We start from the raw sequence: 24,535 nt of genomic DNA on the forward strand, positions 1-24,535 counted from the left end.
AAGCAAGAAAAAGAAGAGAGGAACTCATAGGTGCGTGCCTCTCCGCGTCCCCCTCTTCCTGGGAGCGACCCTAGAGGAAAGGGCTTTGACAAGACAACTGCTGTTCACATGCACGCAGTCACTTTGAAGTTAGCTTGGCGTTAGAGCAATTAAGTTGATAGGAGGCACAAGTCGTCCTAGTTCTATTTTTCAATTTGCTTTTCCCGTTCGCCTTGGAGTTATGCCCATCCACTCTCCCCACCTCTCCAGGCCGCAAGGCAACTCCTTCCCTGGAAGGGCCTCAGCGCTGCCATTAAGGAAACATCCACCAACTCCCCCCCCGCCCCCAACTCTTCCACTGCCAGCACACATTAAGATTTCACCTCTGGGGCCACAGAAGGAAGAAAAAAGAAAAGCCGAGCCCGAGAGCAGCCAGCAGGTTCCCACCCTGCCGCCATGCTGGGGCACGAGGGCCCGGCTGAGGAGAGCCGAGGCTCCGCCCCCGCCCCGCCCCCTCTCTGCCGCGCATGCGTGTTCGGCGGCGGGGGGGCGGAGCCAGGCGCGGAGAGGGCGGGTCTCGGGAGCGGGACGCGAGGCGGTGCCGAGATTGAGGGGCGGGAGGGGAGCCGGCCGGCTGACCCGGCGGCGCTAGGGCCCGGCGAGTAGGAGGGGTCGGGTCGGGTTGGGGCGGGGCTGGGCGGGGCGGGTCGGGCTGGCGGGGTGCTGGCCGCGCGCGCGGGGGAAGCGAGCCCGGGTGGCGCCGAGCTGGTGAGCCGCGCGCCCGGCCGTTGGGGGCCGTTGAGGGCCGCGCGCGGCCCGCGGCGGGCTCTGGCGGCGGGGGCCGCTCCCGGTCCCGGTCCCGTCGCCTGCCTTCCCTTCTTCCCTTCCCTTCCCCTCCTACTCCCGCCCGGCCCAGCCCGGCTCCGCTCGGCTCGGCGCTGTGATTGGGCGGAAGATGGCGCTGGGCGGATGGAAATCCTAATGACAGTCTCCAAAATCGCCTCCATCTGTACCATGGTGAGTGAGGGAGGGAGGGAGCGAGGGGCCGGGGCCGGGGATGGCCCTCTCCTGCCCTGCCGGCTCCCCGGGCACGGTGGCTGTGAGGAAGGGGCTGTGAGGAAGGGGCTGTGAGGAAGGGGCTGTGGGGAAGGAGCTGTGGGGAAGCGGCTGTGAGGAGGGGGCTGTGAGGAGGGGGCTGTGAGGAAGGGGCTGTGAGGAAGGGTCCGCGGGGGAGGGCCGCGAGGTTTTTTTGCGCAGCGCCCCGGCGGCGGGTGATGTGGCGGGGAAGCGTCCCCGGCCCCGGGGGAGCCGTCGTGGGCGGGGATCGGAAGCGGAGCGGGGGTTAATCGGCTTTGGAGAGACTCAGCTTGGATGCAGGCGCTGAGGGGATTGGGTCGGGTCGGGCTGGGGGGCGAGCCCTGAGCGTGAAGCGGGTGGAAGCGCGGGGTCGTACCGAGCACAGCTTTTTCCCGAAGCGTGCCGGGCGGGAGAGCTTTAGGACGTTTGCCTCGAGTTTCGGGGCTGCTTACTGCGGCCGATGTTGGGTTTAGGGCAGGGTTTCTAGCAGCTATACGTTTACTACAATTACACCTCGGAACTGCCCCCCAGCTCTCCGAGTACTTTCCCTGTGTGGTGGGGCCGTGGTCGCCTCGGCTGTTAGCAGAGGGGGTGCTGTTAGCAGAGGGGGTGCTGTTAGTTAGCAGAGGGGGTGTTCCTCCGGTTACCCGGAAAAGTGTTCGCGTCCCGCGTGATCTGCTCAGCCAAGCACGCTCCACGCGCTGGCATGTAATTTGACTTGTTTGCATCGATCCAGGTCCCGATAGGAGGTTTCTTCCCAAGGTTTGCTTTTTCATTACTCTCTGGCTTGATAAATTAGAGCTACGAACAGTTACACAGATGTGGTAAGGCTCTCCGGGTTTAAAGAGGGTGGGGAGCTCTGTAGATCCACTGGTGCAGGAGTGCTGGGTTTAAGGGAGGAAATATCCCTTAGTCAGCAGAAGCTGCTACTTGCCGTGGAAGAGATGTGTTGATGGTTCAGAGCTGAAGATCTTGCATTTGTGCTCTTTTCTACCTGTTCCACGGCCAAATGAAAGTTCTTGTTCCCAAATGGGTTTCCGAGGAGGAAGGGAAGAGATGGTTAAGTGGAAAAACACACTGTCATCTAGTTTGTTAATTCACTGAATGAGGGTTATAATGTCTCATAACGTCAAACAGTGGGAAATGCTTACATTTTATATTATTGGAAACTGATTTATGGTTTTCATAAATCTTGCTGCAAAGAGGCTTTACATCTCAAACAGACATTTTAGATGTGGCCCGTGAGAATTTTGAATAAATATCTGTAAGCCCATGGGGTGAGATTGCTCAGGTGGTTGTTGATCAGCTGGAGTGATTTTTTTTGTGATATAGGAGGTCACATCTTTTTCATTGGGACTTGGAGAGTCAGTTATTGAATTCATGAGCTGTATACCAACATCTTTATATGGCCAAATATTGTAGGACGTAAGCCATGTACTTCAGGAGTTTTCATTCTCTGAAGAAGTTAGATTTTAGGTGAGACCATTGAGGAGACGGTGTGATTGATCCTTGAGCTATGACACTGTCGTTTTTCTGCAATTCTAGCTAACATCTTTTCACCCACGCTTGACCACAAGCCTTTGTGTCAACATAAATTCAGTGCTGGCCTCTTGATTTAGGTCCAGTATGGGACCTCACTTTTCTGCTTCTAGACACCATAGAAGTTGTAGGTCTGGACTGGCCAAGCAGCTAGTTTAAGATTATTCTGTATGTATGTGTATTAGAAATGACATTATGTCATTGACATTATGTCATTGACATTTAGGTCAATCCCAAAACGATTTTTTCAACTAAAAATCTTCTTATGATTAACTAAAGTGTCTATATCCATGAAGCTGAAATTCTGACGGCGGTTAGGTATTATCTGTCCGATCATAATCGTGTGCACTGAGGTGCATAAACTCCATGCATAAGATTTTTCCTGTGCCTTTCTGATGCGTGAGCTTTAATAGTGCTGTGAGATGGGACAGCTAGCATAGGATACCTGCTGTAAAAGTTTTTTTCAACACTTAATATAAGATTGTGCTTAAGAATATTCCAGTAAAGGTAGAAACACTTTGTATTTACTGTGGAGTTGTTTAGAACAATGTGGTTATGGTCAGGCAGATCTTTTTAATTTTGGCAAGAGTCATATACTCATGTTTAAGCATACATTTTGCAAAAACAAAAAGGAATATAATTGCTGAGTATACTGGGGTTTTTTCCTGGCAATTCTTCGTGTCAACCCACTGTTGGATAAACTGCCAGACAACTTCCTAAAAATTCTTACAAGTTTTTCTTGCCTTTCCCCTTGCTTCTTACAAGAATTCTCAGGCTGTTGCTTCTCTTCTTGTGTTTGGTTAGTACAAAACCAGTAACAGGCAATTTTTGTCAAGAGACAGTTTGTGTCTACACAAACCTATATTCTGTAACAGCAGTCTGTAAGTATGTTGAAGAAGCTCTTCCATCCCAGTCCTGCATTTCATGACTTCTTTTTTTTATCCAAATTCGAGTTTCACTTCTGCTGACTCCCTTATATTTTATGCTTATGTAGCTTATACTTGTTGTTCAAGCTCTGAATGTTAGAATGCAATATATTACATTTTACAGTACTGGCAGGTTGTGTGGGTACAGTGAAGAGTGATATCCAGTATTTTTAGTTTGTTAGCCACAGTGCTTTTTGAGATGATCTTACAAGAGCACGTTCTGTCTACAAAGGGTTGGTTCTTTTGTATGCTTCCTTAGTTCATTGATCTATACTCCAGTGTTCATACCAGTGGTGACAGAGCTCTTCCTGTAGTACTGTCTTCTAGTGTTGTATCCCCTTTGAGCTTCCTTGGACTCCTTTGCTCTACATCACCACTCCTGTGGTTCCTTGTGCTGTAGTAAGTCTTAATTACAAGGCTGGAGATTGTGGAAAAGCACTGGAAAATACCTTTGTGCTGCAGTGGTTTAGCCACTGTTCTTGTTGCAAAATGGATGAGGTTAAAAGTGTGTGTTGGGGGTGGTGGTGGGGTGTGGTGTTTTTAGAACTTGGTCTTTTACCCTCATCCATGCATTAAACTGCAGTCAAAGTCTTACCTGACTGAATTATATGGAGTTTTTATGCATGGCTGAGAAGTGGTAGAGTAACCCATGCTAACCACAATGAAGATGTGCCCCAAGCTATACTCACCATAAAATAGAGGTTGAATCTAGTACTTCTGACTTTTGCTTCTGTTGTCTAGAATCCAGCAAACGCTTGCCAGCAGTTGAAAGGTATGAAGTCTTATAGTAGCTGAGGCAAAGAGAAGATAGAAATTATCTTTGTAGCTTAGAAGCTACAAAGATGTCAGTCTCAGACATACAGAAGGAAGTTGTAATGGTAGTGGTACTTGTTTTTCAGTGTTTCTTCTAGAAACTGGTTGATTATGTTAGCACAACCTGAAAAAGTTTAATGAAATTTAAAAATGATGCTAATCTACAAGCAGTAGCATTAGACATGAAAATCTTTTCTCATGTTTCAGGTATTTGTCTACATGTTCCCTTCTCTATCTGCCAGTTTAGCATCTTATACACAGAGTCAGTGTCACTGAATGTCTTTCATGATCAATTCAGTCCCCCAACACTGACATCAAATACAAAGTTTGTAGCTAGATGTAGATTGTATGATGTAACTGTGTTCTGCATGAGAAGTCTGTGCATATCTTACAATCCAAATTTTTGTTTTGTTTTTGAAATGAGTAAGACTTGTGGAGTCATGCTGAATGGCTGGCTATTGTCCTTTTCCTGCCTGTCTCCTGTATAAGGGTACTGACATCAGTACCCTTTTGCCCATTTCAGTCACATTTGACAAGGATGAAGAGGTCTGGGAGGTACTTAAGTTCAAACAAGCATGTGGGGAAAAAAGGGCAGCTTAGAGGAAACAGACCCTGAAGTGCCCAGCTGAGGGTAGGTTGCTGTGCACCTACCTCCGATGTCATAGCAGAGAGGCTTTATAAGAAGGAAAACTGCAGGAAAAGTTTATAAATAACAGTGAGATAGGCATACATATATGGACTTCATTACTGCTTAAGGAGTTATTTGTTTACAATAGGGTTTTCAAACCTGATTGTGAAATCTGTGCTTAATGTAAATTGATGTTTGCCAGAGTTTGCAGTCAGCCAGAAATGGCGATGATGTACTCACTCCTGTTCCTTCTAATTGCACTGTCTCCTCTGAAGCACAAATTATAATACTTAAACATTAATTGATGATTGGGTTAACAGATTCCACAGAAAAGCACCCGGAAGACTCATGCTGGAAGAAGTGAGAATTGAGAGTTACAGCAAGGAAAGAAAAGTTGTGGAAAAATATAGCTTCAAAGTGAGGAGGTGATAGAAAAGAAAGCAGAGGAGGAGAGGACTAAAGTAACATAGAGAAAATAGCAGTGTTATTGTATTCCTTTATCCAGCTGTCTGACTTGCTGACTGGGTTGGCAAGAAGGAACATGTGCTGTGTCTCAGCCACTGCATTTCACTCTGGTATCATGACCTGAATCCACCTTTATCAGTGGACTGGAAGTGTTCAGGCACATGTTCTGTTGTGGTGATTCTGTTGCAACCACATTAAATTTTGGAGAAGTATTTGTTAGGCAGTTGGGGCAAGAGCTTAAACCACAGTAGGGAGGTTCACTCATCTGCTGGAGTTCTTATCAGGAGAATATTTCATGATAAATATGACACTAAGATTCAAGCGTGATTGCAGCATTTGTCATCATCGTTTTTGTAGATGTAACATGCTACAGTATGGTAATAAAAGATGAGTCTGTACATTTGCTCTTTAAAATACTGGGTTTGTGACACTGCTTAGTATACTAATTAATTTAGACAAATTTGTTTTAAATTTACATCAAAATATGAATTTGACTCTAATATAAAACAAATGTCAAATATGAGATAGGAAGGAAAAAATTCCTGAAGTTCTGTAACTGTAAAGCAATATTTATACCAGCACAGAGAATTATTTAGTTGGCTTATTACTTAGTTGGGTAATTTCAATTATGTAAATGTTCCTTTTTCTTTTTACCTGTATGTTTACATATATTCATCTTGCAAGTTCTAAGCACAAAGAAACAAGGAAATACCAACTTGGACTCTCGTCTTGCCAACAGAATTTTTAGCTGTGTCAGTGAGAATAAGTGATCCTATTACTGCACAAACCTCGAATATTTAGATTGGTCATTTATATGTCTTTGTATTTACTTTTTAAAGTCTTGAAACAAATAATTTGTATTAAAACTTCTAGGAATCATTCTGTAAAAATGTAGTAGAAGGATATCTGTCCATTAATTGAAATTGTCTACTTTTCTCTTTCAAGTTTGTTAAAGAAAAGAGGTATATAAAAGCGCTGTGCAGGGGGTAACTTTTGTTTTCCTATCTTAGGAAGTTTGCTAAAGTTAAATGCTTTTAACACATTATTTATTTCAATAAGGTCTATCTGATCTTTCAGTTGAGGGCAAAAACATCTAGATCTTTTTGAGCATACAACCAGAATGCTTTATTAACATAAGTAGGCCAGAACTGGAAAACATTTTTACAATTTTTCATAACTCAAATTCTTTTTATAATTCCATGAAAATGGGAAATTATAAAAGCAACATACTTGTTTTTATGAGCAGGAATTACGTGGGTTAAAAAAAGCATGTGAAAGACACCACAGTGGGCAGTTTATTGGCAAAAGTGGTTGAGTAAATGTGTTCTTCCCGCCTTGCTGCATTTTGGGTGATTAGGTAAGTCTGATTTTTCTAAAAGATTAATGCAATGCTTATAACTGTCTGTACTTTTTAGGCAGTGAAAGATTTCTAAGCGTACCATCAGATCTTTTAAATACATCTCTCAGACTTCCTTTCTTGTCTGCTAGTGTAGTTCAACCTTTAACTAAAAGTCTTTTGAAGGTAATAGTTTTGATCTTTTGGGACCCTACTTAAAAAGTGTCGTTATGAGATGTGTTGCGCCAATGCTATTGAAAATCCATCTGATCAGAGGAAACTGAAGCAAAGGCACCTGATATCATAAACAGTGTTACCCCAGGAATCTTCTGGAATTATACAGTATAAATATGACTTGTTGGCAGTATTTTAGTTCATAGCAATATGACTTCATTCTGCATTGAGGGTAGTAGATGAAGTCCATTTCAAGTCTGGCAGCAATTGGAGAAGAATTATAGAAGCATCGTTACACCTTTTCATGTTTTGAAGATCCATTCCACGAAAGAGCCAAGCTCAGAGCCCTAATTCTCCCGAGTCACAGCTTCATATGTGAGAGTAATTTATCTTTGACTTCAGTATTCAAAACAGAAGGATGTATGACTATATCTAGTTGCTGTGAAGGAAAATACATCCCGTATACTCAGTGGAGTCTCAAAAAGATGGGTTTGGTAGACATACCAAATGTGAAAAGAAGGTAATTTTGTGCTGTGCTATCATTTTCCTTGCCCAGGCAGAGAATTTTTCACTTTGTACTCAATGAAAAACCTTTTGTCTTAGCTGCATGTGATTAGAATATACAGGACTATGTCTTAAACTAATTAGTTAATAAAACAACACAAATTTGTAAGTATTTTAAAAATATGAACTCAAACTATCCAAATATTTCATAGCTGGATTATCAAGTTGTGTATTACTAACACATGTTCTTTTGCAAATAAATGAACAATGAGGATTATTGAATCCCACTCAGCATATTTCACTTCTGCTTCCTGGGCTAGGAACAGTGTCAAAAGAGATGCGTTTCCATTTTGGTTGCACTCAGAACAACAGATATAAACTGATCTAATATAGCTATTCTGTTTGCTCTTAATCCTGATTCATATAAACAGTTGGAAAAGTATGATTTCACATATTCTGATAAAACATAAGAAGAGTAGAATTATGTATTTCTTCTTTAACAGAAGATTCCATCAGTCACAGTGCATTAATTAGTGTAGGCTATGAAATTCTGTACACCTTCGGTAGTGCCACAGACAAGGAAGAGTCTTCTAACACATGGCAAAAAAAAGAGAAAGCACTAGTAAATGAGTGCTTCTATACCGAGATTTATTTTTGTGAATTATAAATAAATTAATTTTATACTCATAATGTTTCATTCTTGTTCAGGAAAACATTGCTATTCCTGGTTACTGAGTTTCCCTTTTACTTGTAATGCCTTTCTGTCACTAGGAAGAATGAAAGTTCTGTTTTTGGGGGGGGGGGTTGTTATTGTTCACTTACCTATAGCTAAGGTCATGTTTAAAAAATTGTGCTTACCTATACCTATGCGACGTGGTGTAGTTATGTGAGTCACCTTTTATCTTTATTGTTACTTGCTTCTTGAGGGAGGTGAAGAGCATTGGAGGGAAGGATCTAGCATAGTGCATGTATGAAGGGAGAAATGGATCTTCAGAATTTTGACAACAAATGTAAGTTTTGACATAAGAAATGTCTTTTAAAGGTGAAACTTTTGGTTTTACTTGGGAAAATTACAACTCAATAAAGCTAGAGAATAAAGCTGTTACAGCAAACTAGTGAAAAGATGACCCACCAAGTTATCAACTGATACTTATTATAGAAAGGAATAGATCAACCCCCACCTATACCACCACTATAAGACTAAGACCAGTGTAATCTTCAAAGCACATTAGGCTGGTTATGAATCAAGTCTTTGTAAGAGAAATACTGCCTATTACGTTGGATAATAGCAACAAGGTTAAAACTGCAGTTGTTTGCCTGCTTGCTGACATGGTTTTAGACAGTATTTTTAATATAGGGTGCCTTTTTTTTTTTTTTTTTTTTTTTTTTTTAGACAAGTGCTGGGTGCATTTTCATTAGTGTTTTGTTTCAGGTAAGGTGTGTATATAATTCTGAAGTGATTCTCCCAGGTATCCCAATTTACCATAATTTGGTTTGCATCTGGGAGTGGTCTTAGAGTGCATAAATTAGATTCCTTTTGGAGGAAACTAAATGAAGCAACATAGTTCAGCTACAGCTGGGTGGTCAGTCACAGAACCAGCCTAGAACTAATCTGGCAAAAACCCTCTGAAACACAAAGTGTGTATGTCAGATCATAAACACCAACTGATTTGCTTTACAGATTGGCTCCAGTTAGCTTAGCCATATGTTAGCTGTTAGTGTATCTCAGGAGTACTAGTTCAACATGTAGCACCACAACAGTGTGACCTCTGAAGCAGTGAGAAAAGGCAATAATGAAAGCTGAAATGGCATTTAAGGGTATTACTGCTTCAGCAAGTGAAAAACTAAACAAATTAAAAACCCCATCATATGTCTGCACTTTATATTTTTCCCCCCTTTTCCATTGAAATGTACAATATCAAGGCATTTTTAGTTTATTTTAGAACTTCGGGAGAACGTATATCTGTAAAACTTGAAAATCAGGAAAATTCAACTTAATTAAAAGATACTACGCTTTCCTCTCCCACTGTGTTTTCTGGGCTTTGTTTCCACTAAACTGAAATAAAACACTCATTTGGTTAATGTTAAATGTGTTAATTTATAGAAACCTTGAGCTCTTTTGAAAATAAAAGTTGAGAAACTTGATTAAGGGCCTTCCATGGTAAATGTGGGGAGGGAGTCTTAATCCCTTCATTAAGAAATTAGCATTTAAGGGGATCTTTGATAAATGCAGTAGTATAGCCTTTTTCTTTAACTTGGTGGGGGATTTAAGCAGTAAGTGTTCAACTGATTTGAACATGGTTAAACTAAGATTACTCAACACAGGACAAAATGTACAGCAGTTCAGCTTTATACCTAACTTTCATTATGTGTGAGAACACTTATATGATCATTGATGCTTTAACATTGTTTCCAGGATCATTTTCAATAACAAATAGAAGTTAAGCAAATCTTGATTTCATACTGTTCTCTTGTATACACACATTAGTTGCTGAATTAATTATATTGCATTAACTATGACAAATACATGTTCTGTATGCCTGTGTAATTATCTCTGTGCTGGAAGCAGGGTAATGTAAGGCAGTGTTTGGTGATGTATAGGTTTTGTAATAGTACAATGCAAAAACTGATAAGTGCCAGTACTATTGCAGTATTACCTTTTTTTGACATCTGTTGTGCCTCTCTTCCTTCCCACTTCTGGGTAACGACCTTGTGTGCTTCTGCTCAGAAGGGTAGGGGAAACTGTAGGTGGGGATACTAACAAAAGATGATGATGTGCCTTTCTGTCCCCTGCATAATGTCAAAGCCAAGTTGCTGCGTGGGGACTGAGAGCACCTATTGTATGGGTTGTTCAGTGAGCCCCCAAAAAAGAGGTTCATTTTGGGATCTTCCCGTATCCCAGTTAAGTGGTAGAGGAAGAAATTCTACACTCTGCAGCATACTTCACAGGCTGAAATCTCCCAAGTCTAGATCCCAAGCCCAGGAGGTCCATCTTGGCTGATGAAAAGAGATAGACTCTGCTTCTGCCTTAAACCTTAAAGATGATATGGTACCATAATAGTTGGTGGTGTTGCAGTGCTTCCCCTCTGCATCTGTATTTGCATAATGGAAGAGTCAACTGGGACTGATAATGTGTACTGTAATAATGAGCGGGAAACGTTTTGCAGCCAGGGATAGTTAGCTTTTAAAATAGCTTTTATGGGTCAAATGCGAACATGGATTTTAGTGTACTCTTTCAAGCTCCTGCTGCATGCTATGTTTTCGCGCTCTGCAACCAACACACAGTGCACAGTATAAATGATTACTTTGGGGGGAGGAATAACATCCTTTATGACAGCAAAAGAGAGCTGTAGAGGGAAGTCTTAAGTAGCTTGAGGGGTTTTATATTCGTGTAAAACATTCATGCTGGTTTGTTGTAATAAAACATTCATAAACAACTGCATTCAAACATAGGTAATGCTGTGCTTTGAAATCATGTGAAAGTCTAAGCCTTGAATGAAACAGCCTTGAATAATCAGAAAACCATAACAATATTGGAGTATCTTAGCATGTCTTTCTTATTGCCAAGTCAGGATTTTTATTGTGCTAGAAAACTAAATACAGTGTTCAGGTCTGTACAAAACAGAAACATCAAAGTTTATACCATAATATTCTTCCTTCCAAAGATAGAATAAAGCAGCTACTCCACCCTGGCTTCGGAAAGAGAAAGAATTTCCTAAAGGCCTGCTCTTAAATTTATTTATTTTTAAAGAAGTAGAGATTTTAACAACAGGATAAAAAGGCCTCCACAGTTCCTTTTTTTTTTTTTTTTCCTAGTTTATTTGTAAATAATATCCATCTTGCCAGAGATCGTGGGTGTATTTCAATAAGTTTGCAAACCTAAATATTCAGAAGTCATGGAGTGCTTTAATCTTAAATGAGGGTTTATACCCTTTTTCCTTACCACCAACATCACCATTTGAGAACAGCTTCTAAAGTAGTAAACCCTGCAGCAAAATCCCCAGTAAAGAAGAGGCTTTATCATGGTGGATAATTGCAGGGGATATGACTGATGAAAAAGCAGCTGGGGCTGTGTTGTAAATGGAGAAAAGCTGTACTGTCTCAAGTGTGGAGTTATGCTATCTTCTGCTCTATTCTAGTTAAAGTTGTTACCTCCTAATGGGCCTTTGACCATGTGTTTCCAGTTTCAAAACTACTAAGCTGGATTGTGTAACCACTCTTAAGTTCTGCAGTACCACAACCATGTCACGGCAGATAGCACATGTCAGAGTTTCATTTTAATTGTATACATTATGATACAGTCCTAATTAGAATTCTATCCCCCTTCCCCCTATCTGTAATTAATCTGTGAAATCCTGCATGCTGTTTTTAATGCAGATTGTGATTTTGATTTAATTTTATTGTAATGTCCAGGGCTACTTGCTACATCTTTGGTGCAAAGAAGGAACTTGGGAAGGAGTTGCATCTGTTTTTAAGATTCTTTGCTGCATACTCTGTGCTATTTTAGCTTCACTTAGGCCTGACTTTAGACTGGAATATTCAAGCTCATGTATTAGTTTGATAGAGGATATATATGTTATCAGTATTTTTGTATGCAACAAAAGGGATTTAGAGTAGGATACATTTGCTTTTCTCTAAAAGCAATCAATGTAAGACCTCATAGAAAGCTAGCTTTTTGTGTTCTCTGAATTTTCCAGAGTAGAGGTTTTTCTGTCTCTAAATAAAAAAACCCTCTCTTTCCTTTGAAACTCAATGTTTATTGCACCAGTTCAGTGAACAGCCATCAGTTGGAACCACAGACTAACCAAAGTTACCTTCTCTGACTTTTCGAGGATCAGACCCAACAGATTTGTTGGGCAAAGGCTGCAGCATTTGTAATGCATACAAACACTAGATGTACTATGTTGTCTTTTAATTTTACAAGGCTCAAGGTATTTAGCAAAGCACTTTGAACATTTTATATTTTCAGTGTAAGTGGAATACACTGGTCTCTCTGCTTCCTATGAACAGTCTGCATTTCTTAACTTTTTCTGAAATGTGCTATAAAGTACATATATACAGTATGAAAATTACACTTGTTAAGAGGAGCATACCATTTGGACTTGTATCACCTGCTTTGCAATACTATATTAATGCAATTGTTATTAAAGAAGCTCCACTGAAAATAATAAATACAGAACATCAAAACAGTGTAATTGCATGAAAATACATGAAAATTATATAACTTACTTTGAGATGTTTTTGAACAGAATGTATTTGGAAACATATCTCTAAGGTATTTTGGATTATATTGAAATAATTTTCTTGTGGTGGAAGAGTGTTAGGTTCTTTATAATAAATATGTAAGCATTAAGTTATGGCGCAGAAGACTTCCTGTCTGCTTTAAGACCTGCGTGAAATAGTTTTGTGGACAATCTAAACATCCTGAGAGTACAAATCAACAGAGAACTCAAAGGACTGATTTTTCTGCATTCATGGCTAATACTATCCTGCCTCCAAGCTTGTCTTTGCATTAAGCAATAGACTAACTAAACAAGTTTGGTTAATTTGCCATGTATGATTGTTGAGCTGGGTCACAAACTCCACTTTCTCCCCCCCTCCAGGGTACAGACAGGAAGGTGTTTCATCTGTTTTCTATATTTAGTCTCTCATTTATTTTTGGTTTTCTTCCTTCTGACTAGAGAGAGCTTCACTGTAAGTAAGCTTAGTAAACCCAAAGTCTGTGGTCTGAGATATGAAGGTACTGGTTTGGAGTTAACAAGGTCTATAGTTGTAACCAGGTTTTTTTCAGGATTTTTTTGGTTGGTTGGTTGGTTTTCGTCATTTATCCTTGCCAAAAAACTTCACTTTTTTTTCTCAGCTAGATAAATTCACTGTGTACGTAGTCGCAACACTAATATTTTGCTGCTTTTGATTTTTCTAGGGCGCCAATGCCTCAGCTTTGGAGAAAGAGATTGGTCCGGAACAATTTCCAGTCAATGAGCACTATTTTGGTTTGGTTAATGTAAGTTTCAGTCCATAACTTCATTGCTTTGAAATGCCATGAGCGGATTTGTTAAATTACAATAATGCAACTGAGTGAATAATTAAACCACCAAGAGATATAGTCATTGAATATACATACTTATTGAAATGTGTTTCAGTTTTCAGTGTATTTGTTGAAATATGCTACTGAAAAAATTGTTGAAATTGAACAGTGTATTTAATACTTTATTCCATTTTATTAATTGTAGGGTATTTTTTAAATCACTTTCTTGCTATTAAAATGTATAAGTCTTAAAAAAATGCTGTTTAAAATATGTAACATGCAGTTCATAATATGCCAATCTAAGTGGATAAATACAGTAAAAAAAAAAAACCTGTGAAAGACTGTTGATGATATGAAGTGTTCATATCTGCTATTTTTATTAAGATTTTAAAAAAATACTGAGCCCAAAGGGGGATGCAGTGGTGGTGGAAAAAACATACTGAATTGTTTGATTCAGTCGTAAGTTTTAAGGAATAATTTAAATTTTAATTTCTGATATTACCCTTGAAAAATATATCTTGTTAGAAATTGCGTTATTCTGAAATGAAATATTAAATTACTTTCTTTATTTGGGCTTCAGGAAGTACATATTTAAACCAAGCTGATTTAGCAGGAGCTATCATCTTGCTTTTCTTAATTAAACTAATTACTTCTAATGCTGTCCTGCTACTATAATGTATGTCTCTACCTGTAGCTTCTTAGCACTGACATGGTTCAAGAGTCTGCAATCCAAGTATACACTGTGCAGTCAGTAAACACTCTTACTGATAAGCTGACTTACATGCATCTCAAATGCCATGACTTAAATTAGTAATTTTTTTTCCTTTCTCATGAAAGTTGAAATACCTTCAAAATTATGCGTTGTTTCTCTGAAAAGAGGAAATACAGTAGTTTAACTGTTAACGATTGTTGTTGTTTGTTCTGTAGCAGAGTTTAGGCTTTCCATCAAAGCTGTTCTTGCCTTTTCTCAAGTCTGTTATTCTGTTGACAGATAACCTGTTTTCCTAATTTCTTGTCCAAGTCCAGAGGGGATTTAAGACTTAACAGTAAAATTATATTGTATGCCTAATCTTGAAGTTTTACATATTTGGTACCCTTAAGAAAAGTTTCAATAAAGGGCAATCTTCCTAATATATTGAATCAACAAATTCTGGCTTTCTGTAGGCCAGAGGGAGTAAGAAATTTGAGGGGAGATTGGTCTTTTAAGTCATTGCCCTCAGCCATACACATAAGAGGCAGGCAGCTATACTCTTAACTTTCTGTGTAGTACAGAAATGTTGCTTACTTTAGCTTCAAACAATAAAGTTTTATGGACCAAAATTATTTGAATTGTAACAAATAGTAAAATGGGATTCCGTTACATCTATGGCACATTGGTGCTGTGTTTTTCAGGTACAGTGGTTGGCTAAGGAAATTCAGTCATATTGTTACTTGGATGGTTTTCAGATCCATTCTACAGATTGTGTTTACTAACACAGTATGTATATCCCATAAATGTGTGAAAAGCTTGCAGAATTTAAGTCTATCAGGAAAAGGAAAGGTAATGACCTCTTCATTAGCAAACTATGGCCAATGGCCATTCAGAAAGAATGACAGAGCTAATGATAATTAAAAGAAATATTAGATAATTAGATATTAAATTAAGAATACTATTAGATTAAGAAGTGATATAAATCGCAATTTTTGCCTTCATTGATTTCTCTAATTGTTTATAACAGTTACATGAAGTGAAACTCTTAGAGGTTCATTAACATTTACTGCTAAATTTTTCTAATTTGTTTATTGATTTGGTTTGTCCTAACTTTGTCCAGAGTAATGGAAAAATGGAGGTAATGTGGAAATCAGTATCTCCCTTCTAACTGTGCGATAGCTAGCCATTTGAGATGCCTGGAATGCAGGACAGGATTTTAGATAAAGATGACAATTCTGAAATAGAGATCTGTCAATGGTAAATGTAGAATTTATCCAGAGGTAGTGTAAAAGAAGAGAAGGTAGAAGCACTATCTTATCTTCTCTCCAGCTTTGTGGTGGAATATAGGGATTATTCAGAGGATATGCTGAAAGAACAATTTGAGAGGTAAAAGAAGAATTAAGAAAGGGCAATTATGGGAAGCATATGGAAGACCAGATGGTTGATGGGATGTTTGATTCTGTCAATGAAAGCTCTAAATGGAAAATTCAGCTTAAGCTTGAAAGGACAGTACCATTCACTAAATCAGCAGGAAATATTTAAGATATGTGGTAAGATGAAAATGTTACTAGTATGATGTCCCATGGACAATAAAGAACATCAAGTCTGCATATCGTTCTTCCTTCCCTCTTCAGTACAGTAATGCAAGCTATTCAAATCTATGTGCTTCACAAATTAAATCAATTATTTTATCCAGTGAGTATGAAATAATGAACATTTTTAATATCATAAGAGCTACTCTGGCAGCTCTTCAGCAGTTTACCAGACTTCTAGAGGAGAAAGTTGGGTTATTCAGTCTCTTGCAATGTATCTGTGTGTTTTGGAAAAATCCTATTTACTGGCATGGCCCACTGCAACAAATAAAACTTGTCAGAGCTGCCAATGCATCAGAGCTGGGAGGGACCCTAGTACTGCAAAGACAGTGTTCTAAGCAGATCTAAGTTCTTGTAGATATCTTGTTAGTTTTTGTAGATCTGTGGGGCTCAACAACCAAGTTTCCTCCCAGTTGTATGTTGCATCGGAAGAGTAAACTATAAGGCTATAAGCCTTAGTGAGTGTGTGGTGGTTTTGTTGCAGCTTTCCTGATTGCCTCTTTTTTTTTTTTTTTTTTTTTTTTTATTTATTTTTTAAATTTCTGAACAGGTTTGTGTGTGGTAGCTTTGATTTTGGGATTAAAAAAAAAAGGGGGTGGAGGTGTATGGGAAACTTACAGAGTGCAGTATTTTTGTGAAAGGAAATTATCTGACTTCTCAGAATTTAGAACAGAAGAAAAATATGAACTGAAAAAAAAGAGGAAATGTGGTTTTTTTACTTTTCTTACATACGTGCATCTTAAGATGGTCCTCACAGAAACAAGGAGGCAAGCCAGAAACCAGTTGAGAATATGGGTTAAAATAGCTCTGCTGTATATAGTCTTTATTACCTTCCACTGAATGAGAGAGAGGAGTTTCAGTATCCCCTACAGGCTGACAGTTTAAGATACAAAATTACAATTATGGTCTTTCTTACAGTTTTCTACTGTTATTCTGAGGCAGGCTTCACAAGCGTTTCATTATACAGTGCAGTGCTTGCACTTCTTGCAAGTGTTGTGCTTCTGAGGCAGTGCTAACTGTAAAGTGACGGGGGAAGGAAGGGCTCTGTTGGCCAGGTTAGCAGGAGAGCTGAGTATTGAAGAAGCAGAATTAGGAAGTGAAGTATAGGTGTTCAGTAGGTGGTGGGAGGATGGAGAGAGTGGAGCAAGGTGTTTTCTAAATGAGGGGCGTGCTTTTGTATTGGAGTCAAAGATGGGAAGTAAAGTAATAATTGTGGTAAGACCAGCATTTATTCATGTAACAAATTCCCTATTTGCTTAGTCTAGAAACCTCCCCACCTTTCCCCCCTTGTTGTTTAGTACAGGTACCATTATAAGTTTTTAATGTTTGGAAGCTTTTATTTTCAAAAGTTATTAGGTTTTGAAGCGATGAAGATTGATGCTTTAGATATAAAACAAATGTGAACTAATTAAATGTTCTTCAGCAGTTTGTTTTCAAACAGTCTTCTGTCGCCTACTATCTTTCTGAATTTGAAGAAAACCTTTTATGAACTTAATCTACTTGCTTTTATTTCCTACCCACAGGCATGTAGGTTAACATACATTTATATTGAATTAATCTTAATTTTGTTCAGTGTTCTGAGTTCTCTGTTGTTTCATATGTTGATGACCATGTTTTGGTCATCTCTCACTGCATGTTTGCCATTCTAATTAATTTATCATCAAGCTGTTCCTTTTTAAAATTGGAATGTTATGCAATTTCTAATTTGCTGCCTTTTCATCTTTTGATACTTGCTGTAGAAGTTTTAGCACTTTTCCCATTTGATTTAAGAACTTTCTTAATATTTTAATGTAGTTATTAGAAATAGCCATAAAAAGATTATAAACTCAGAAATAGTTAGCTTACAATATTAGATGTTTTGACATAAACTACTGTGTGATTTCATCTGCTTCCTTTAAGGAAAAAAGCCCTGGTTTTCCTCTTAAGTTCACTGACCTACTTGAGTGCAGATTTGCACCACAAAGAAGCCAATATAAGCATTTTCCCTAGCTTAAATAAATAAAAATAATGGGCATTTATTTTCTCACTTTTTATGGAGATCTTAAGACCTCTTAATATGTTTTTGTAAAATATACTTTTTACTCATTCTTTGAGTATGTCTTGGGTATTTAGAAAGTAGTTCTTCATATTTCATTAATTTAAAATAAAAGAAAACAATTTACTTCCCAGTTTTGTGATTAAATTGCACAGTGCTCTTCTTTGTCATTGTCTCAATTGGGAGAGAGCAAAAACCAGTTACTTCCCTGTTATTCCTAAGATGTAAAAGCTTTTAGTTATTTTTCTCTGTTGAAAGAACCTGCTCTTAAAATACCTCTAAATGTACTTTTTGCTATATAACAGTCGCCCCATCACAATATAGTCTTAGAATTTGCTACCCATATATGCTACTATCTTTATATAAAACATAAATATGAGCGTTATTTTCATATTTTACAGAATGTGTGTATGTGCTTCAAATTTGCAGGTTGAGTGATGGCAGATGAAAGGTTGGATTACTCGCTAAGGGCCTCATAAAGATTTTTCTTACACTTTCAGTGTTAGTTAATAGGTTTCACTGGAGAAGGGCAGCATAAAATGAGAGTGGCTCAATCCACCAACAGATCATGATGCCTTCACAGAGGTGATGGGGAGGTTTATAGTGTTGGGGTGAGCTGGAGACAGTGTCAGTGATCACAAGACTCAAGAACCTAAGATCTGGAACGAGTCTGGGCAAGAGGGACATCTGGAGTGTCCTGGTACAAAGTGGGTTACGGATGCTTTTATTCCTAATTCTGCTTGCCCCCTTTCAATTCCATGGCTTGCCTCCTTCAAAATGTGCGTGTTCAAATTGTGCGTTCTTTTCCTTTCAGTCTTGATTTGAAACTACCAACTGTGCCACTGGTTTAAGCCTAACCAAGCCATGTTGCATTGTTTTAAGAAAACTTCTGAATGCCAATCCTGTCACCCTAAAATGAGAACTGAAAGCATAGGAACAGGTTAAAGCAGTTATTTCTGACTTTGATCACAACTAATATGATTTGGAGAATCCAATTTCTGAAGTGTCTGAGAAGCTTTCAATTTACAGCTGAATTTCTTCACAGTACAAGGTCATGCTGTGCCTGTTCTTTACTGTTGTGGCTGACTTGTGGTAGATGGATAGATATTTTTACCTGGACATGTTTTGGGAGCTGTGAAATTGGTGGTATTTGTTGAACACTTTGACCCAAGTAAATGGAAAACATTACTAATATATTAAATTTACAAGTGAGACAAAATTATATCGTGTTGTTCAAATTTACCTAGGTTTTTCTTGCATTTACAGACAGTGTACTTATTAATCCTTTGCAAAACATAAATATGCTTTACTATCTTAAAGTCAAGAAGAAATGACTTGCAGAAAATTTGCCCCTGTTTATGCATTCTTTTATATTTTGGATTTAATTTTACCTCTCTACAGTAATACAATGCAACCTAACAATTCTCTCTCTTATTTTATAGTTTGGGAATACATGCTACTGCAATTCAGTTCTTCAGGCACTTTATTTTTGTCGACCATTTCGAGACAAAGTCTTAGCATACAAGAGTCAACCAAGAAAGAAAGAGAATCTCCTTACATGCTTAGCTGATCTCTTCCACAGTATAGCCACCCAGAAGAAAAAAGTTGGAGTAATACCTCCCAAGAAATTTATAACAAGATTACGAAAAGAAAATGGTAACCCTTTTTTCTTGTGTAATAATTATAGCAACTGTGGTTTAATTCTGAAGTTGACATAGTGGAATAACTACATACTTGTTACTCATGGAAAGTGTTCTTGGTCCTGCAGTATAAAGAAGAGGTGACCCTAGAATAAGGGTGTAACCCTGGAGCTGTTTTGAGAGAGAATCTTTGTTTCTCTGTCTTCATGTAGAACTGAATGTATTGTCAGTGGCTGGTTGTGAAATTTCTTGCTAATTTTTCCTCTCTATGAATTGTATTTTGATAATCTAAATTCACTGTAAAGCTTTTGTTCTGTTTAAAAAGCATTATTCTTTGAATGCAGGAATCAGTCTCCCCAGCTGAGTGTGTGGAAAGGACATTAACACTTCCCTGCAAGAATCTAGCTTAAAAACCCACAAATTTTTAAATTCATTTAGAATGTATGCAATAATTAGCTTGGCCTACTTTTTAAAGGATTAATGAGTTTTAAAATCACTAAGCAGTTTGGGCTAAATTTTTTTAGCGTAATTGTTATCTTAAATTTCAAGAGATTTCTAGAGATTCTTAACATTTCTTGTTTCTTATCTGCAGGACTAATTGGTCAAAATGTTTTAGAAAATAATTCAATGTCAAAATATAAATGAAACCTTGTAATCTACTACTCAATTTGGATACACTTTTATAAAAACATATCATGAAACTTTTCTAAAAAATAACTGCAAAATTTAAATAAATTTTATGAGGTACCATATTTAACACTGCTGCAATAGATGTGTTCATACTGTTGTAATCTCTCCAAGACTATATATGCAGACTAAAAAAGTGTTTAAATGTTATGACGACCATCTCTGTAGCACAAACAAGAAATAAAATATTATAATGACATTCCTAATTTGAAGTGACCCCTCCAGCAAATGCACACCATGAGTTGTAATAAAATTGTTAAACAAAGCTCTGAGGTAATTTTACAATCTCTTACCTATGCAGAATAGAAAACTGGCATTCAGTTCTTTGACAACTATACTTGAGCATGTATGCTGTATTTTGATGCATTTACAGAAATAGTTCATTGTGTCGATGAATGTTGACTAATTATGGCAAACATGGAGAATGGTTCAAATGGAAAGCAGAAAGTAAACCACAGGAGCCATTAAGGTCTTTTTAGAAAGTGTTCTTTTTAATGCTTAATTATGTCATGACTCTCAAATTCTAAGCAGGAGAAGGCTATTGGAAAATCTTCATTAGAGAAATCAGATGTGAAAGTTAAGTTCTTGTTGGCTTTTGGGGTCTTTTTTAATGATGATACTCTCACCTTTTCTACAAATAAATGGCTAAATTGTCAGACAGCAATAACTTGGATATCCTATGTGCTATTAAGTGCTTATTGTGAAGGTATGTAATTTTGAGCTTTAAAGAAGAGTTAGTTAAAGAATCAGGTAGGTATGCAACACTGATGTAGATTCTGTTCCAGTCAGTACCCAGCTATACCAGGATTATGACTGGGAACATAATCTTAATGTATTCCAGACTACAATACTGCTATTTCGTTTTTATTTTCAAAGTCTGAATACAACATACATATATTAATGATCTTAAAGCTTAACTGGCTGGGAAGCAGCTGCTAGCTTGAAGTCAGCCAAAGGTATACTGTTATGATTGCTTAAATTTCTTCTAATCATAAAATGAACAGTGTGTAGCTTTCATTCTGTTGTACATAATGCTAATTTACTGACTGGGCACCTAGCCCTGAGAGGTCCATGATGTACTGCTGTGAAGAACCTCTGAAGTGGTTTACCTCAAGAGACTTGTAGGTCTTGTTCTGCCTTGACTTACTTGATTAAAGACCTTACAGTTGGCTAGATTCAGAGTTGAACTTACTGTTACTTCTCAAAAACAGTGTAGTAGTTCATTAAATAAAGTCAGTTCATATGCTTGGCTGACTTAATGCACTACTTAACCTCTACAAGTGATCTAGATTAGCATCAGATTCTCCCTACTTTGCTAATAACTCAGGGGTTGTTTTTTTTCTATTTGAAGTTTACTCCTGGATGTTATCATGTGAATGATAATAAAGCTTACATGTAGTCCCTGTATGCACTTCAAAACTTAAGCTTCACTGTGTATCTTTTTCATTCATCTTTCCAGTCCTGGGAACTATCCCTCCACTGAAGACCAGTCTCTTAGTATATTCTTGGACTACATGCAAATTACAAGTTACAATTAACTGAAGTAACTGCACATTAAAAGACTGGTATGGTATTAGGCAGTGATATAGAATGCTTTTTAAATTGGCAGGTAAATTTCCTTGTAACAATTTCTAGTCAGAGAGAGAAGTAGTAACTATTACTAAACCTGATTCAATGTCTTTATGGTTTTCTTAGTCCCATTCCTAATGTGAGGATTTGTAGCAGCAGAGGATTTCTCAGGTTGATATCCCAGGGAACTACAATAAACGATGTTTTCCAGGTGGTACTAATTTGAACATAAGAGAGTAGACTTGCAAGAAAGAGATTTCAACTTCATGCTTTAATCTGTGTCATTGCTATATATCGCAAGTATGTGCCAGTGAAACTCTTCCCCTTCCACTGAATTAATCCTAAAGCTATTATGCTTAGAAATATCGACAAACTGAGGACATGAAGCAGGAACAATAGTGAATCCATCATTATCTATCCAACAAGCCCACCAGTAATAAAGGTGCCATATATACAAATGTCCAGAAACAGTATTTCAGGTCTTGAAAGACAGTCCCAATTTGAAACCCATTTGCTCTTCCTGTGGCTAGAACTTTAGGCTGATTTGACATGGCTTCTTCAAATGCTGCCTTACTTAAAGAGATTTGAGAAAGAAAATAGTTGTTTAAAAATACCAGTATCTTTAAGTCTTTAGTCTTAATGTTATTTTCATTCCTGGTATTGATGACACTGTGCTTATGACAGAGCAGCAGTGGACTTAAAACCCTAAAACTGAAAATAAATAAAGCAATGTTTTGAGCATTTATTGTTCATATTCTTCCTGTGATAGAACATAAAGATGATGAAACATTTCCTGTCATAGGTTCTCAGTTAATTTCTGGAAAATATCAACATCTAATGCCATTTGAGATGCCCTGTGTTATCGAAGATATTGTCCTAAGCTTGGCACAGATAGCATAGCCCTTGTAGGAGATCCAAGTCATCATGGACTGGCATCTGGAGGCTGGATGGGATAAGCTATAGCATTTCAGGTGGCACTATATGTACACCTATGTTTAGGTGGTTGAATCATGCCCTAGTTTTCTTGTAGAATGGTTCGCTCCTCTGTTAATTCTGATCAGCTGAGAGATTTCTGTGAATATAAGCTGACCTGCCCTCCCCTTTTCCCACCCTCTATATTTTTGCCTTGGTTTAGGAAGTATGCATTTTGGGTTGGTTTTGTATTGTCATGAATGATTCAAGATGTGAAATAAAGACTTTTTGAAATTTGACTTCTTTTAAAAACTTTTTTGCAGTATAGCACCAACCGATTAATTTAAAAATCTTCTGTTGTTTTATCTTGTAGAGCTTTTTGATAACTACATGCAGCAGGATGCACATGAGTTCTTAAACTATCTATTAAATACAATTGCGGATATCTTGCAAGAGGAAAGAAAACAAGAGAAACAAAATGGTCGCCTACCTAATGGCAACATCGACAATGAAAATAACAGCCCACCAGACCCAACCTGGGTTCATGAAATCTTTCAGGGAACATTGACTAATGAAACCAGATGTCTTACGTGTGAAACTGTAAGTCTGTATCTACTTTGTGTACTTCGTGTTTCAGAACTTCATGTTTCATGATTCATTTATCTCAACAGACTAACATACTAGATTAGTTTCTTTCTTTAGAAATCTTACATTTGTATGAACGTTTGGATTTTTTCTTTGTTTGAGTTGTAGGAAAAGGCTTTTGGTCAATATTAGGAAAATGCCTAATGGAATTTTTGTCAGTGTGATCATAATCAACTTCAAAGTTTAGATTCAAATATTTTAAATTGATGTATTCCTAAGAGCAAAGAAGCCTGCTACTTGGGGATGTGGAGTTCTCATATAATGTCTTAATAACTTGATGTCGTGCTTAGTGATACATTCCCTAAATACGTATTCTCAATCAGTTTCCACCAATTTCTAGTTTTTAAATTTAAAGCCATTGAAATCAAGATACTATGCTTGGAGTTTGGCATTGAGACAGTAGACTGGGATTCTCAAAGAACATAACTTAACGTGCAGGAAAAGTAATCCTTTCCTAAATGTCCGTCCACAGGAATTCTTCTAATAGTAGACCCTGAGAAATAAACTCCTTCTTTGAGTAAGCTGTACTAAAATTTCCTTTTAAGAGTAGTTCTACAATAAAAGCAAGCATATATTTCAGAAAAATTTACAACTGAGTTTTACCTGCTTGAGAAAAAGCAGCACATTTGTGAAAATTACAGCAATTCTGTCATGGTCTATGCCTTAGGTATTGTAAAATGCTAAATGACTGTATTTTTTGTATGACTTCATACCTATTTTCCTTTAATTAGAAATGCACATATTTCAGCATGACATTGGAAAGGAGGAATTAATCAGATTAAATCTGTATATTTCACATATAATTTTCTCAGTCTTCTAGAAATACCCACCTCTCTTATTTCAAAGAAAATAGCTTCCTAATGTCGTATGTAATGTAACTGCAGACTTCAGTAGATCATGATACTTCAAGTAATTTAGGTGCTGATTTCTAGCTACCATATTTTCTTTTCTTGTAGATTTCCCCTCCTTAATAACTATTTCATTGCAACTGTCAATTGCTTCTCTTTTAGCTCTGGAACTGTTTTTTTTTCTTCTTGAAACATGAGTTTAGCTTAGTCTCTTAACATGACTGACATCATTATGTTTCCTCACTATGGCATAGTGAATTACCACTGTCAGGATTTTGATCTAGGTACAGTCCTTAATACAATTTTAAAATGCTGATATGCTCTTTGCCAGCATATTTTATTAGTTATCAGGCCTATCACAATTTTGAGAGTTTTGCTAATACTGCACAGTTCTATTTTTCTGTTAGCTGTTGCTGAACAGGACATGCCATGTCTATTTGCCACTGT

At 37.9% G+C, this 24,535-nt stretch overlaps 1 protein-coding gene across 1 annotated transcript in view; it reads left to right on the top strand.

Annotated features, from left to right (window-relative positions):
- The first annotated feature begins 690 nt into the window (after nucleotides 1–690).
- USP12 (ubiquitin specific peptidase 12) overlaps nucleotides 691–24,535 on the top strand; it is a 39,101-nt gene continuing 15,256 nt past the window's right edge. The window contains exons 1-4 of the mRNA XM_049823265.1: nucleotides 691–996; nucleotides 13,365–13,445; nucleotides 19,230–19,443; nucleotides 22,969–23,195. Of these exons, the coding sequence (XP_049679222.1) occupies nucleotides 949–996; nucleotides 13,365–13,445; nucleotides 19,230–19,443; nucleotides 22,969–23,195 (570 nt within the window). The 5' untranslated portion in view covers nucleotides 691–948. The remainder of the gene's footprint in view (nucleotides 997–13,364; nucleotides 13,446–19,229; nucleotides 19,444–22,968; nucleotides 23,196–24,535) is intronic.

This window comes from Accipiter gentilis, chromosome 19, assembly GCF_929443795.1.
Source record: "Accipiter gentilis chromosome 19, bAccGen1.1, whole genome shotgun sequence".
NCBI lineage: Eukaryota > Metazoa > Chordata > Aves > Accipitriformes > Accipitridae > Astur > Astur gentilis.